Source organism: Sander vitreus, chromosome 8, assembly GCF_031162955.1.
Source record: "Sander vitreus isolate 19-12246 chromosome 8, sanVit1, whole genome shotgun sequence".
Classification (NCBI taxonomy): domain Eukaryota; kingdom Metazoa; phylum Chordata; class Actinopteri; order Perciformes; family Percidae; genus Sander; species Sander vitreus.
Window position 1 is genome coordinate 35,824,353 of NC_135862.1, and position 16,647 is coordinate 35,840,999.

The 16,647-nt window shown below is 43.2% G+C and overlaps 1 protein-coding gene across 4 annotated transcripts in view; it reads left to right on the forward strand.

The window, feature by feature from the left end:
* Window positions 1-16,647, forward strand: part of wwp2 (WW domain containing E3 ubiquitin protein ligase 2) — a 60,854-nt gene that overhangs the window by 20,170 nt on the left and 24,037 nt on the right. For all 4 annotated transcript variants that reach the window (XM_078258002.1, XM_078258000.1, XM_078258004.1 and 1 more), the window contains 2 exons: window positions 1,526-1,615; window positions 12,504-12,678. In XM_078258002.1, coding sequence (XP_078114128.1) covers window positions 1,526-1,615; window positions 12,504-12,678 — 265 coding nt within the window. The remainder of the gene's footprint in view (window positions 1-1,525; window positions 1,616-12,503; window positions 12,679-16,647) is intronic.

Below are 16,647 nucleotides of genomic sequence, written 5' to 3' on the forward strand. Positions count from 1 at the left end.
CCCTTTAACACAGTCGTTAATGACATTATTAAATACACCTGTGCTAAATGTCATAAAAAAGGCTTGTTAACAGCTGAAAGAGCTCAGCGTGAGGTGACAAAAACGTGTGAGATTGAAATAGTAACGTTTACCCTCTGTGTTGCTGTTAAAAAATGTAATTACAATACTGTAATACAAAACAATATTGAATCATGTGTTAACAATAGTATTTGTGAATGTGCAGAATGGTTAATGGGAGGAAAGTTGTTATAAACAGCTGTAGATTTAAATTCATCCAATGATTTGTGGTTGATCTCGCTACTGTCTCCTCTCTGTCTTGGTTGGCAAAGCAAAAGACAAAAAAATTAAAAAAGTTGCAAAGATAGATGGATATATTTGGTCGATAATTGCAAGGGTATCAACGGCACCTAAGGGTAACTACCGTTTGTTTTCAACTTGGACCCTATTTTCCTCTGTGTTTGTGTCTAAGTGACTGATAAGAACAACAATCTTTGACATTGGTCCAGTATTAAGCGTGAACTCTGTAACCGGCAGCCGCACACCGGGCTGCAATGTAACCCCATGGGGCAAATGTATGGGATTATTTTTGTGCCTTTAATTCCAAGCAACACTTCTCAAGTATCAAACAAAAATCACTACCTCAAGCAAAAAATGTCATCTCTAAAGTAAAACTCAGAACTTGCAAACAAAACATTTGTGTAGTCGTAAACTAGTTTTAATATATTTTATTCGTTTGATAATATGTCCTTTTTGTTTACAGTTGAGTTGCTCTCTCCATCACGTTTGCAGTTAAGGCAAGGGCAGAGGGAACTGTTAACAAAAGGACATATATGAAAATGTCCCTCTGGATGAATAAAGTATCTATCTATCTATCTATATTTATTATGAAACGAATAAAAGACCAATAGTTTACGACTACATAAATGTTTTGTTTGCAAGTTTTAAGTTTTACTTCAGAGATGACCATTTTTTGCTTAAGTAAGTGATTTTTGTTTGATACTTGAGAAGCACAAAAATAATCCAATACAAATGTGCATTGTCAATTCCGTCCACTAAAAGTTCTCGTTTTGCCACTGACAGGCTCAGATTATTATTCTAAATGTCTGACAACATTATGGAAAGGATCCCTACAGAGATAGACCTTTTTAAAACCTCTTTAAGACCTTTCTGTTTAATCAGAAACAGATCTGAGGCTGAGCGCTAAACCCACCAGACTCCATTTAAAAAAAACAATACTTTTAGCGTGTATAGAGCCAACATATTTTCGTAGTGAATGACTGCAGGTGATTAAGACATATTTAAAGAGCTGGTGTATCCTCTTTCTTCATTGCTCCTCTCTGTCACTATTGGTCACACACACTGCGCAGGTACTTTGCTCTCAACATAATCTAAGTTGTATATTAGGGAGAGGTTTTGTTTGCTGTAATTACATTCATTATGAAATCTTTAAAAACGGGTGCTTCTAATAGTTATGTATTGTGTGAATTGTAGAAGCAAATGTTACACTTTCTTTCTTTCTGTGTAGCTGGGAGCAGAGGGTGTTGCCTCATGGCAGAGTGTACTATGTCGACCACAACACCAAAACCACAACCTGGGAGAGACCACTGCCACCAGGGTATGCCTGTTACTTCTTTATACCTGTTTTCTCTGTTGATGCACTGGTTGTTTAACACATTAGGGTTAGATATGCTAACCAATATGCTGGGACGACATTGGGCCTTTATCAGATATCAGCCTTCCACCTCTGACACTCTGTAAATATCCAGTCTGAAACTAATTACAATATCATGCAACAAACAAACTAACAAATTAAATGCAGTTTAGATAAATTGCATTCTATTTTGTACAGATTTCAAAGCCCTCTAAGGCGCTTTTTATTTTGAACTACAGTATATAGACACTGGACTTAAACCTGACCTTAGTGGAAATCTGGTTGTTGAAGAAATACCAGACAGTTGGTACAATAAAAACCTTTACAAAATAACGAGGGACGTCCCAATAAGCTTTTTTGACCCCAATATTGAATATCTGCCGATACCGCGTCCCGATCCGATACTTGTATTTGCTCAGATGATAGAGCTGCACACCTTTTTTTTTTTTTTGTTTACAAAAATAACTAAGTAAACAAAGTAACTCAAACATGTCTTAAGCTTAATACATTTACGATAGTGCAGCAAGTGAGTCTTTTCTCTAAACACCAAAACAGTTCTCTTTAGGATCCCAGCAAACCCCCAACCAAAGAATAAACTGTTTTAGCTTCCCCACTTGACTACGAAAACTACACTTAGTGATGGCTCTTGTGCTTAATAGTCAGTCTTTGATTTTCTTCTTGTGTTTACCGATGTCGACTTCAGGGAATAACGGCCCGTAAGAGCGTGGTTTACTTGAGCAATCAAGGACAACGTGTGAAGAATTGGAGTAAAAATCAGGTGACTAAGAAAGACAGACTTTTTAAATTGTTGCCAAGGGCCGGCAAGCTACAGACACTGTGACAGACACTGGTGAGTGGCCGCACGCCATGTTGGTTTGAAAGTGCCAGCATCCAGACAGTCTGGCGGTGCGTCTGTGGCGCAGGGCGTGTGTGATGAAAGGCGGCGGTCACTACAAGCTGATGTAAATGATTGGAGTAAGGTAAACGGGGTGAATGCCAATCCCTGATCAGTAACTGATATACATGAATCAATAACTGCATACATGAATTGAGAGATTAACAGTAGTCATTTCAGCAGCAGAAAGACTGAAGTCAGTTTAATTTTGTAAACAATAAAATTAATGTTACAAGCCTTGTAGCCTTAATTGGCTTTGAGACTATGTTTTGTTGTCCCTACGCCTGCGGATTGTGGGGGGGAAAACTCTGACTGTTGTTTGTGCATATGCACCAAACAAGAGTTCAGAGTATTCGGCCTTCTTGGAGACCTTGAGTGGAGTCCTGCATGGGGCTCCAGTCGGGGACTCCATAGTTCTGCTGGGGGACTTCAACGCGCACGTGGGTAATGATGGAGACACATGGAGAGGCGTGATTGGGAGGAACGGCCTCCCTGATCTAAACCAGAGTGGTTGTTTGTTGTTGGACTTCTGTGCTAGTCCTGGATTGTCTATAACGAACACCGTGTTCGAACATAGGGATGCTCATAAGTGTACTTGGTACCAGAGCACCCTAGGCCAAAGGTCAATGATCGATTTTATAATCGTTTCATCTGATCTGAGGCCATATGCTTTGGACACTCGGGTGAAGAGAGGGGCGGAGCTGTCAACCGATCACCATCTGGTGGTGAGTTGGGTCAGGGGGTGGGGGAAGACTCTGGACAGACCTAGTAAGCCCAAACGGGTAGTGCGGGTAAATTGGGAACGTCTGGAGGAGGCCCCTCTCTGACAGACTTTCAACTCACACCTCCGGTGGAGCTTTTCGTGCATCCCTGTGGAGGCTGGGGGCATTGAACCCGAGTGGACAATGTTCAAAGTTTCCATTGCTGAAGCTGCGGTGAGGAGCTGTGGTCTTAGGGTCTTAGGTGCCTCAAGTAGCGGTAACCCACGAACACCGTGGTGGACACCGGTGGTCAGGGAAGCCGTCCGATTGAAGAAGGAGTCTTTCCGGGATATGTTATCCCAGACGACTCCGGAGGCAGTTGCAAGGTACCGAAGTGCCCGAAGGGCTGCAGCCTCTGCCGTGAAAGAGGCAAAGCAGCGTGTGTGGGAGAAGTTCGGAGAAGACATGGAGAAGGACTTTCGGTCGGCACCAAGGTACTTCTGGAAAACCGTTCGCCACCTCAGGAGGGGGAAGCGGGGAACCATCCAAGCTGTGTACAGTAAGGATGGGACGCTGTTGACCTCAACTGAGGAGGTAATAGGGCGGTGGAAGGAGCACTTTGAGGAACTCCTAAATCCGACTAATACGCCCTCTATGGTAGAGGCAGAGCTGGAGGATGAGGGGGGGATTGGCATCAATTTCCCTGGTGGAGGTTGCTGAGGTAGTTAAACAACTCCACAGTGGCAAAGCCCCAGGAATTGATGAGATCCGTCCAGACATGCTTAAAGCTCTGGGTGTGGAGGGGTTGTCTTGGTTGACACGCCTCTTCAACATTGCGTGGAAGTCTGGGACGGTGCCTAAGGAGTGGCAGACCGGGGTGGTGGTTCCCCTTTTTAAAAAAGGGGGGACCAGCAGGGTGTGTGCCAATTACAGGGGTATCACACTTCTCAGCCTCCCGGTAAAGTCTACTCCAAGGTGCTGGAAAGGAGGGTTCGGTCGATAGTCGAATCTCAGGTTGAAGAGGAACAATGCGGATTCCGTCCCTGGTCGTGGAACAACGGACCAGATCTTTACTCTGCAAGGATCCTGGAGGGAGCCTGGGAGTATGCCCAACCAGTCTACATGTGTTTTGTGGATCTGGAGAAGGCGTATGACCGGGTGCCCCGGGAGATACTGTGGGAGGTGCTGCAGGGAGTATGGGGTGAGGGGGTCCCTTCTCAGGGCCATCCAATCTCTGTACGACCAAAGCAAGAGCTGTGTCCGGGTTCTCGGCAGTAAGTCGGACTCGTTTCAGGTGAGAGTTGGCCTCCGCCAGGGCTGCGCTTTGTCACCAATCCTGTTTGTAGTATTTATGGACAGGATATCGAGGCGTAGTCGGGGTGGAGAGGGGTTGCAGTTCGGTGGGCTGGGGATCTCATCGCTGCTTTTTGCAGATGATGTGGTCCTGATGGCATCATCGGCCTGTGACCTTCAGCACTCACTGGATCGGTTTGCAGCCGAGTGTGAAGCGGCTGGGATGAGGATCAGCACCTCTAAATCGGAGGCCATGGTTCTCAGCAGGAAACCGATGGAGTGCCTTCTCCAGGTAGGGAATGAGTCCTTACCCCAAGTGAAGGAGTTCAAGTACCTTGGGGTCTTGTTCGCAAGTGAGGGGACAATGGAGCGGGAGATTGGTTGGAGAATCGGCACAGCAGGTGCGGTATTACATTCAATTTATCGCACCGCTATGACTAAAAGAGAGCTGAGCCAGAAGGCAAAGCTCTCAATCTACCGGTCAGTTTTTGTTCCTACCCTCACCTATGGTCATGAAGGCTGGGTCATGACCGAAAGAACAAGATCCAGGGTACAAGCGGCCGAAATGGGTTTCCTCAGGAGGGTAGCTGGCGTCTCCCTTAGAGATAGGGTGAGAAGCTCAGTTATCCGTGAGGAGCTCGGAGTAGAGCCGCTGCTCCTTTGCGTCGAAAGGAGCCAGTTGAGGTGGTTCGGGCATCTGGTAAGGATGCCCCCTGGGCGCCTCCCTACGGAGGCGTTCCAGGCACGTCCAGCTGGGAGGAGGCCTCGGGGGAGACCCAGGACTAGGTGGAGGGATTATATCTCTAACCTGGCCTGGGAACGCCTCGGGATCCCCCAGTCGGAGCTGGTTAATGTGGCCCGGGAAAGGGAAGTTTGGGGTCCCCTGCTGGAGCTGCTACCCCCGCGACCCGACCCAGGATAAGCGGATGAAGATGGATGGGACTATGTTTTGTTAGTATTTACAACAACAACTCTCCTCTTGTCTCAGAAGATGTCTGTTGAAAAGGAAAGAACATAAGTTACTTAGCACTTCACTAGGGCATAATGAGAACTGATGTTCAATAGGCATACAAAGCCCAGAATACACAGGAATTAATACAGCTGTACATATAGTATGTACACTATTATACCCTGTTTCATTCACAAGCGAAACAAGTGGTTCTACGTGCTTGGGGACGGGACAGCGGGCACGCTATATGGTCGAGCAAGCCAGAGAGTGACTGAAGAGAGGGAGCGGCATTAGAACAAAGCTGTGAATCGGAGAACTAAAACATTTTCGCCGTTTCACCGCTACTAGAAATGCAACTGTAGCAAGTATCTCACTATCACCTCATTCAAATTTTAAGACGCTACAAATAATATCCAGCTACAACAAAGCCTGAAAAGTCGGAAGTTAGAACAGAAGTACAGAGAGTCACTATGGAGATGATACACTGTCTCATCTCATCAAATTGGTGTAAACTTGCAGGTTTTCAGAACTTTGCAGACCACAAGTAGCTGCAAGTGTCAACTCCTCTCGTCGTGAATCATCAGTCAGAACTGGGCTTTAAAGTTCATCAAAGGCCAACTAAATGTGAAAAAACACTGCAGCTTTACTTCATCCCTCCAAGCGAATCATCTGATTGCAGCGATTCCATTACATTGAACAAAATTTGACTCCAAATTAAGCCATTTTAAATGCTGGTGTGGCTGGGCCTTTAAGTGTTCACATTATTGGATATTATGTATAGATAACATACAGAAATGTGTCCAGAGCAATGTTCATGCTCAGCCGCAGGGTTGTCAGCTGCCAAACCAAGCCTCGTTGTTTGTTTGTTTTTCAGAATGTATTAAGAATGTGTGTTCTCAATTATAACTACACACATTGTAATTGGTACTAAATCCCCTAGTTTGTGTGCTAAGCCATCAGAATGAGAACACAGTTTTCTCCCTCTCTCAACAGAGTCCAGCCCTTTTATGACATTTTTACTTGCACCCATTGTTTATTGATTTTCACAGAGCGTGTGACTGGGTGACAGAGGGAAAGAGAGGCTGTTTTTAGGAAAAAGGTTACCCCCCTTCTCCCCAAACCCCCATCTCAGTTTTTCCATACAAGGAATGAGAGTGTGGGGGCCCGGAGAACAAAAGTCCTTTCTTAGAGCCACATGTACTTCCATCCACCACTGTGTTGGCTCCTGGCCGCCACGACCCTTCAGAGGATCAATTAGCAGGCTAATGCCGGGCTAGTGCTCCAGATGTACACACCAGGAACTGTTTAGAGGCGGGGAGGGGGGGGGGGGGGGGGGGGGTTAGGCAATCGAGGTTTGGAAGCTGAAATAATGAAAGCCATCCGAAGTCAGACTGAGGAGAGCTTCTGAGCCACTCTGCTCTTTATCAAATATACTGTAGAGTTTATAACCAGTGATGCATCACAAGCTCAACCACTCTGGTAAGTTGCAGGACGTCATAACTTATTTACTTTAGTTGTAGTAGTAGGGCCTCTTAAATTCAAACTGATGCTGTGTTTACATCCCTACTTGTCAGCCGCGCATGCTGTCTGTAAACCACAATGATTTCAAAGTTTGAAAGTTAAACAATAGAAACTACTTTTTAAAGCATTTTGTGTTTATCATAAATATTGCAGTTTACATCAAATGGTCACATTGTTACATTTTAACGGTGTCTTTTTAAATGGTTAAGTTTAGAAAAAAAAAAACATTTCTAAGGCCTAAATAAATAAATCCCTGTCTTACTTTTCCCCATTGTTGTTCTTTCTCCAAATTATTTTTTGTATTTTCAATTTATACATCCATGATTTTCAACCACAGAATAACGTCAGACAATCTGCTTCCTTTTTACACCGGCAAGCGCATGCCCAGTGTTAGCACCTGTCTCTTTAAACCCATTTCCTGAAAAAGTCCAGTCTGCTCTGATTCGTCAGCGTTTCCAGGTCTTCGACATCTGTATTCCGTCATTGCAGCTGGAGAATGACTGTAACGGCACTGTAGTAAAGTTGTGACATCACAACCGTTCGGTAGTCCTGACAGCTCGTTTAAAGGCACAGTTTCTGAATACAGGCTGTGTGTATTTCTCTGTGGATTGGGCATTCTGATACTTTCACAGTATTTATATAGCAGCTAAACCTGCTTTATTAATCACAACAGACACGGGAATCACACTTTTTACAATATGGGGTCGTTCATTTTTAGAGCTATCCTGTACCAAGGTACACTCAAATTCTAAAAAGTAAATCTGTGTACTTTCAGCAGTGAAATATCAGTGGAGCGAGTAGTAAACTCAAGTGTTATAGGAATTGGAACCAAAGATGAAGCAGATTCGTATAGCAGATTGTTCAGTTTCCTTTAGTCAACACATGTCAAACTTCATCCCATTAGAAAATGGGATAAAGACAGAAGATAGGAGCTCATAGTTTTTTGCTGTTAGCCACCATGGTGATACATAATGAGTGGACTATCCACAATAAAAGGATGTACTCTATAATTATAATCTGGACAGTTCATAGTGAGTAGACGGTACACTTGTAGTTCCTAGAAATACATGGAGTAGCATGACTGGTACAAAGAGATAGCCTAACTAAGTAGAGACTCTCAGACAGGCCGTTGTGGGATCTGGGCTTTTCCCTGGCTCCAGTAAATAACTAGCTAGTGCTAATATCAGAGAGGGAACAGTATTTATTCTTGCCATTTAAAGGAAGCTTAGAGGCACAGTGGTCAGAGAGACTATCCCTCAACCAAATAATTCCCTGTGTTTGCAATCATCTACGTTGCTTAAGTGTCCTTGAGCAAGATATTGAAACCTACCAGTTCCTGGGGTGCAGTCGTGTCGCTGAGCCTGACTTCTGACCACAAGAGAAAATAGATTTTCCATTCAGGGGACAACTTATTCAAAGTTTTGTTTCTCAACTGAAATCTTCAGGGTGATAATGGAGACCATGTGAGACGCCATTGCTAAACTTGTCAGCACTATGCTGAAAAGTCTTCAGCAAAGGAGTTTTAGACCCTAGAAATACCATTTACAACACAGTATACACACAGCTTTTGAGAACGGGGCCATTTCTATGGCTTATCAGTGTTGATCAAGATTTTCAAACTTATTTGAAGGAAAATTGCAGTTATCCATAAGGGTCATGCAGTTTTGTCAAGGCCAGTAAAAAAAGTTGTTAGTTGTTATTGGAGTCTCTTATTTTAAGACTTTTGTTACTTGCTGAGTGAAATGAATATCAGCTGCCATCTCACTAAAGTACCAGATGAAATATATAATGTGAACATTAGTAGTGAAGACACAATTTGCATGTCTAAAGAGTTGTTTTTAGAAATGTTGGAGTTTAGGTTCACCTAATCTGAATAATATTGGTGCACAACATCTGTATACATGTTGGATCTTGATGCCACTCAAAGTTAAAGGGCCCTATTTTAACGATCTAAGCGCACGGCGTGAATCGTCTGGTGCTGGTGCGTTTAGGGCGTGTCCACTTTTGCTAGTTTGACGGCAGTAAAAAGGGTCCGTGCGCATGGTTCTAAAGGGTTGTACTTAGTGTCTTCATTAATCAGAGGTGTGTTTTGGGTGTAACATGCAATCAACCAATCAGAGATCATCTCCCATTCCCTTTAAAATCCAGGCGCGTTTGGACCTTGGAGCATTGCTGTTATGATGGAGGATTTGCACCGTAATATTTTTATTTGTAATCTTTTGCATGTGTGTGTGCTGCTGTGCGTCCCTGTGTGTGTAACAAGCATAGTGTGCGCGTGCTGTGCACGAGCCTAGGAGCATTTTACTAATGTTCTGTTAAAATAACAATGAAATGCTGCGTTATTGACTTTAGACCAGGTTTTTGTTGGTCAATGGCGCCATCACATCTCGCTGCCTCAAGATAGAAATACTCCCAGAATGCACCTGAATACACCTCCCTGTAAGACCAGCACGCCCAGAATGCACCTGAACACACCTCCCTGTAAGACCAGCACGCCCAGAATGCACCTGAACACACCTCCCTGTAAGATCAGCACGCCCAGAATGCACCTGAGCACACCTCCCTGTAAAATCAGCACGCCCATGGGCCACAGATGGGCGCAGGGCCATTTGCTATTTAAATGATGTGGGCGCTGGGAAACTGACATATGCGTCGCTCTTAAACTAGCAAAGACACTTGCGTCTGGCTTTGTGCTGCGCCGAGTGTAAGATAGGGCCCAAAATCTTTAAGATTTTCTACTTCTGTTTATTAGGAGACACGTGGTTACTGCTTGTAACAGCAAGTGTGTTTTTAAGGATATATAACTCTGAGAATATTCTATATTTTTCTTATTTTCAACAAATCATATGAATAGACCCAAACCAACAATGAATTGATTCTATAGGCAAACTATTAAAAATCATTAAAGAGCCACACTGTAGTTTGATTTGACACAATCCCACATACACCGTCCTGCTGCACCAAATATGCCCTAGAGCACCAAACGTGGATTAATCCACTGCTGTTTTAGATTTAATCATTCTTTCAAAAAATTATAGTTTATATATCTTTACTTGTTTTTCTTTAGATTTATAGTTTTTAGTGTAGCCAACACAAAAACATGGGCTTCATTGTGTCATGTTGTTTTAATAGAGTCATGGGATACCAATGGTGTCGATCCTTGCCATAAGCACCCACAATCTGATATCATGCTGCAAGCACATGAGTGTTTTTTCACACAAACTTGTTCATATTTTCTTTATACTAATTTTAATGTACAATAGTACTGCTTACCTTGGTGACAAATACTCTTATTACCCGTGACTAATTCACAATAAAATGCACCCTGTGGTTCGCAACCCTTTTAATCTGAAGCAGGAAGAATTTTTTGGAAATGTTAGGGAATAGTAACAGAGTACTTGCATGCATTGTTTCCTGTTCCCCGATGGCCAGTCAGTTTACATGCCTGGCCAGCTGGTTGGCCCGGAGTGTCAGACCAGTGTTAACCCTGAAAGACCCTTGGAACCACCGCCGATGTCCTGGTGGCCTAGTGGCTAAGCCACCAACTTTAAACTGCAACGTCCCTGGTTTAAATCCGACATGTCATTTTCTGTCATTTCTCTACTGTCAACTTGGTAACAAATGCATAAAATGCACCAAAACTCCTAAAGAATAGGGTTTGATTTCTGGAATATAAATTTTGATAAATATGTACTCATACAGGAAAAGTTGACTGAGCGTGTAAACTCCCACCTGCAGTAAATCTTTCATGCAGCTCTCCTCTACTCTGAACACACAGTGAATATGTGTGTAAGTTTGCATTAATAGCTTCGCTGCAACAAAGGTGGGTCTATTTAGAGGACTTGAACCCCCGGTAGGACCCAGGACTCAGCCACTAACAGTTATACTCATGATTATACTGTAAATGTGTGAAGGAGAGAGTAGAATTATTATTATATGTGTATTTGTACTTATGTGTCTCATGTTTTATATATAATGCAATATTGAATTGCTTTGAAAAGTGTGTGTTCCAGACAGGTAAAATCAGGCATTTTAGAATATGTTGAGATTTTTACTGATTTAAAGTTCACTGTAGAGGAGTATAGAGCAGAATTTATTTTACAGCTCGTCTCACACATCCACTGCTGTAGCGGGTGTTTTTTAGTTTTTAGTTAGACCACTTCAGAAAAAGATCAAACCAGTGATGAAGAAGGGTACAGAAATACCAGCTGCTGAAAGGTCTAAAGAACATAATGGAGTATAAACATCGGGGCTACAGTGGAAGCACAGTCACGGTCTACATTTATTCCTCTGTGTGTGTGTGTGTGTGTGTGTGTGTGTGTGTGTGTGTGAGAGTGAAGCATGTTCGTATCTGCACGGTGTGTTTTTGTTAGCATACGGAAATTGATGCTGTTTTCTCTTCCAAATTCTGTAGCGCTGAAGTCAGAGATATGAGAATAGCAGCAGAGCAGCAGTCAATCCTGCTGAGCCCAGGGAACTGGTCTCTCTCTCTCTCTCTGTGTGTGTGTGTGTGTGTGTGTGTGTGTGTGTGTGTGTGTGTGTGTGTGTGTGTGTGTGTGTGTGTGTGTGTGTGTGTGTGTGTGTGTGTGTGTGTGTGTGTGTGTGTGTGTGTGTGTGTGTGTGTGTGCGTCCGTGCGTGCGTCCGTTTGGACCGTACACACAAACCCCCCAATCTCAGGGGAAGAACAGTATACATAGACGTCTGAGTAATGTTGATGGCAGGCACTGGCAAACAAACACACACCACCACACATGGTTATTGTCACTCAGACAGCTGGCGTCCCCCATTGTTTTCCGTAATCATTGTAATTGAAGGCTGGCATTGTCTTTAAAGTGAACACACTGATGACGTCTAAGGCTGAGCCAAAGCGCTAATAACACCACAAAATGTAGTTTTTTAAAGTTGGGGACCTGCCGTGAGAATACCCACCAGCATTATACTGTTCCTGAAAAGTTGGTTTCCTGGAGCTATAGAACAAGTTTACCAGTTTATCACCGATCATGTGCAAGTTTGGATTTTTTTGTTTTACATCCACAGCTCCTTAGAAGGTATGATAAGTTAAAAACTTTAATTTAAAGCCAAAAGTAGTGTAAAATATGTGTTGGTATCTGTTGTCTTTAATGAAGTACATTCTGTCAGGGATAGTTTGGTTTAACCATCTAAGCAGCATAATCTATCCTTTCCTCTCCCCCCTTGATTTCCTTCTCCATGTCTTTCCTGCTTCTTTACGTCATTACTCTTTCATCCCTTCTTCCCTCTTTTCTTTCTTCTTTTCTTCCTTCCTTTCTCCTTCCATCCCACTCTGTTCCCCTCCTCTTACTGATTTCTTTTCTTGCCTTTGTTTTTTCTTTCCTCGTCTATAAATCAGTGCTGTTACTATCAGCAGCGCAGCTTTTTGATACAACCACCCACTCTTGACATGCTTAATATACGATAAAGATGTTGTTGAAAGCCACAACCCCTCTCATTCCCACCCTCTCTGCCCCCACCAGCTGGGAGAAGCGAGTGGACCAGCGGGGCAGGTTCTACTACGTGGACCACAACACCAGAACCACCACATGGCAGAGGCCCACGGCCGAGACCGTGCGGAACTACCAGCAGTGGCAGAGCCAGCGCAGCCAGCTGCAGGGCGCCATGCACCAATTCAGCCAGCGCTTCCTCTACCAGGTACTCCGGGCCTTCACCACCGCCAAGTTTACATGCACACAGTACACTGGTACAGTGGTTCCCAACGTTTTTGGTCTTGGGTACCCCCACAGCCCTGTCAGATAAACTTGCGTACCCCTTCATTAATTCCCAATTCGACATGCTCATAAGTTGTGCATTTTCCAGTTGTGTCACTTCCTACAGGTTCCTGGGGGTAAAACCCTGCGGGGTCACTCACACATTACTGCTGGGTTTAAAGTTTCTCTGCTTCAGGTCACAGGAGACTGAAACCCCAGTGAAATACTTTTCATGAAAATGCCACATAATGGATCTTTGTTTAGATTTGCACGTCAACCCAACAAGGCACCTCGGGACTGAGCACGATCAGTACATGTTTTGAATAAGATCAGCGCTGAATGCGACACAGTGCGGTTTACTTGTTGGCTAACAGTTTAGAAGATGTCGGTTATAGGGGGGAGGGGGGTTTGAAGATGTTATTTGAGACTTGTTTATAGTATTTTTCCAGTGGAGGTTTGTGTCTCCTCTCAGTGATCAGCCAAGGTCAGACTGTAGCCAGACAGTAAAGACTTATGGGACTAAAACAACAGAGCTTTCTCAATGGACCATTAGTAAAACCAGCCTTAAAACTCTTATAGGCTTCTATAAAAAAAAACACCCCACCCTGAAGGGGTGTGTGTGTGTGTGTGTGTGTGTGTGTGTCAGTGTGTCAATTTTATTGAAAGTTTTATGGACATTTCTCTCTTCTTTCTATGTATCTTACTTTGGCTTTTTGGGTTTTTTCATCTGTTTCTTAATGTTTGGTTCTCCAGTTGTGTGTTTTCCATCTTTGAAATAACCTTTACCTGTTAGATTCACTCCATCCATCCTTCTAACCATCCCATCTGTCCATCCTTTTATTCAAACACTATTATCCTGTCCCTCCCTTTTTTTAAACTGGTTTTTCAACTCATTAACAATTTCACAGCCAAAGATTCCTCCGTTTACACTCTGGATCCCATCATCATGTAGTATCTCTGTCTGCCTGCGGCTGCTGTGGTCACTGTTGATGTTTTGAACAAAGGTTTGAAATGTTTTATTACTCAGTTAAACCAGAATCTTCAGTCTCATAGTTTTGGTCTCCTCACACAGCTTCACACTATTGAAGTTGTTGAACTGAGTATTAATCCCTAATCAAACATCTGGGCAGTTAAACATACAAGCAGTGGAGAAACAGAAGTCCTTTGTGAAAGGTTAAACACAGAATGTGAACTGGTGGTGTAGCTGGTAACTTTTACTGATTTATTGTCCACTGGCATTTACAGTAGCTCTTGGCAGGTTATCGTTTTGGAGTCTTATTGCTCTGTTTACACCGATGTTATTACTGTAACTGAAATAGACACATCATGTAAGACTAAAATCACATGAATATGAATGCATCAGTAAGTGTAAGATGTCATTTATTTTGTTCTAGGTTTAGGTATCGAACCTCAATACTTTTGGAGTTCCAAACTAAATGTGTACATAGCACCAAGTTTTGAAAGTACCGAAAAGCTGATTTCCTTATTCTTTGATCAGATATGTTTTTATTTATGTCATAGCTTTGCTCATTTTAAATAATCTTTCAGTTTCTTGTACTGCTTGTGTTAAGGGAAAACTAAACGCTGTAAAGTATAGCTAGTGTTCCAGATTCTGCTTTTTTCCACTGTTCTCCACCTGTTTTGGGGAGGAGTTGAGAGTCATCATTTAGAAGATATGCAGTAGGTTCCATTGGTAATTGTACCCCTATTAACTCTGTAAGTGTTCTAATAACCTTTCCCCAAAAATCAAATACTCCTGGACACTCCCATACTGTACAACATGTAAAAAAAGAGCGGTTCCAGGGGGGCAAAAGGAACAATATGGGTCAGGTATTAATCCCATTTTGTGTCTAATTCTCGTTGTTAGGTAAGCTTTATGACAAAGTTAAAAATGTATATACTGATGGTTTGGTTTTTTTGAAGCACCCGTTCCATTAGCCAAAAGGAGCGTCTATATTTATGATGGTATTGAAAATCCTATCATCAGGATTTTTAAATACCGCCCAAGCCTAGTGCGATCTGTCTTTTTTTATCTCGAGTATGGCAGCCGACAGCGAAGCCAAATGTTAGTTTTAATGTTTTTAACAAAGAGAAATGTTCTTCCCTCATCCTAAAATAGTCCTAAATCAATACTAGAGTACTTTTTTGTTTTATGAATGAAACGGTACACAAGTTAAAGTAGCCGGGCTGTGTGTGTTTGCACAATCAGCGATGATCATCCCTGCAAACCCCACCCAAAAACTTCCTGTACTTTCAGAAAGTTCCACCCTCAAGTTATTTTTGGGGGGTAAAATGGCCACGGTAAAAGTCCCTTGAACTTAATTTAGACTCTGATCCCTGCGGATGAATGAATGAATGAATGAATTCCTGAAAAGGTTCCTAGTCCCTGGGGAAAGTTCCTGCCGTGGAAAAGGGTTCTGGGTATGTTAAGGGTACTTGGCACTGTCATGATGAATTCATGTTTTAATGTCACCAAAGGTGACAGACACCACACACGCTCCACCTCTACGGTGGGACAGAAGCATTCAGGTTTGGTGTGGGCTTCGTTCCACCTCCTTCTCTGCCCTTGTTCCCATCCCTCCTCTCCCTCAGTGTGTTTGTGAGAAAAGCCAATAGGCAGGTCTGCCCTCCATGTTGATAGTACACTGCTCTGTCTTGGAATGCCCACACTGCTGATAGCAGCTACTATTTATGGCCCCAGTGTGTGTGAACAAGGAAACGCACACAAAAGAGCTCATAGTTTAACTGTGAACACACAACACAGCCACATGTTCTACTGCCCGACTGACACTCTCACTGGGTGTTGGCAGACGCGCTATAAAAAAAACGGTTACTCAAAAACATTTTGATAATTTATCATCCTCTGCCATTATAAATCAGGACGGGTCAAGTTCATTTTCTGTGGCTGTTAAGGTATTGGGGGATATGTGTGTGTGTGTGTGTGTGTGTGTGTGTGTGTGTGTGTGTGTGTGTGTGTGTGTGTGTGTGTGTGTGTGTGTGTGTGTGTGTGTGTGTGTGTGTGTGTGTGTGGGGACATGTTCACAGTGCTGTAATGTTGAGGTCAGGTGCCACATTTCTTTTCTGTAGCACATGACAACCAACAAGGGTCAAGGGGCCCGGTCGTCCTCTTAAATGGACCATGGCGCTGTAACGGGTGCCTGCATGCTAACACACACACACACACAGTATATACACGCTGTGTGTGTGTGTGCAGAGTAATTGCAGCTCGTTAGGAATCCCAGAGAGCGCAGCCTTGGAGTCATTAACTGCTGTTTCCGGCTCTCCCCTTGCTCTTCCCCCCCTTTCTTTTCACCTTTAACAGTCTTCCTTTCCTTGAACTCTATCTTTTTTCTTTTTTTCTTTAACCCCCCCTCCTGATCATGCTGTCGCCTCTCCAAAATCCCCCACAATCTCCATTTGCCTCTCAAAATCCCCCTTTTCTGTATCCCACAGAAATGTCTTAATTTCTATCTTGGCTCATTTCGGTAACCTCTCCCTCCTTTTCTTTTTTTCTGTTTTTACCACTCTTCATCCTCTGGCTTCAAATCAGTCTTTCGCTCCCTCCTCTCATTTTCCCTCAATTGCCTCCCTCCGCTCTCCCTCTCTGACTTTCTGTCCATTCTCGCTGGAACAGGGACCCTTAACAGCAGCATCTGAATCGGCCCTGTGTTTTATCACCACTGAACAGAAAGCGTACACACGGCTGAATGTCACGTTCACTAATGTTTACACACAACCCGTCAGTGCTCATGTTTCAATAAAGCATGTTTGTAAGTGGTTCATACTATGAAAGGACAATGCACAGAAGTTATTTAAACTGCACTGATGCTGGTTTTGTTAACATTATGTTATGAATAAAAGGAAAAAAAAAATCCTGGGCAGATCATTTTCCTCTGCACAATATAATCTTTTA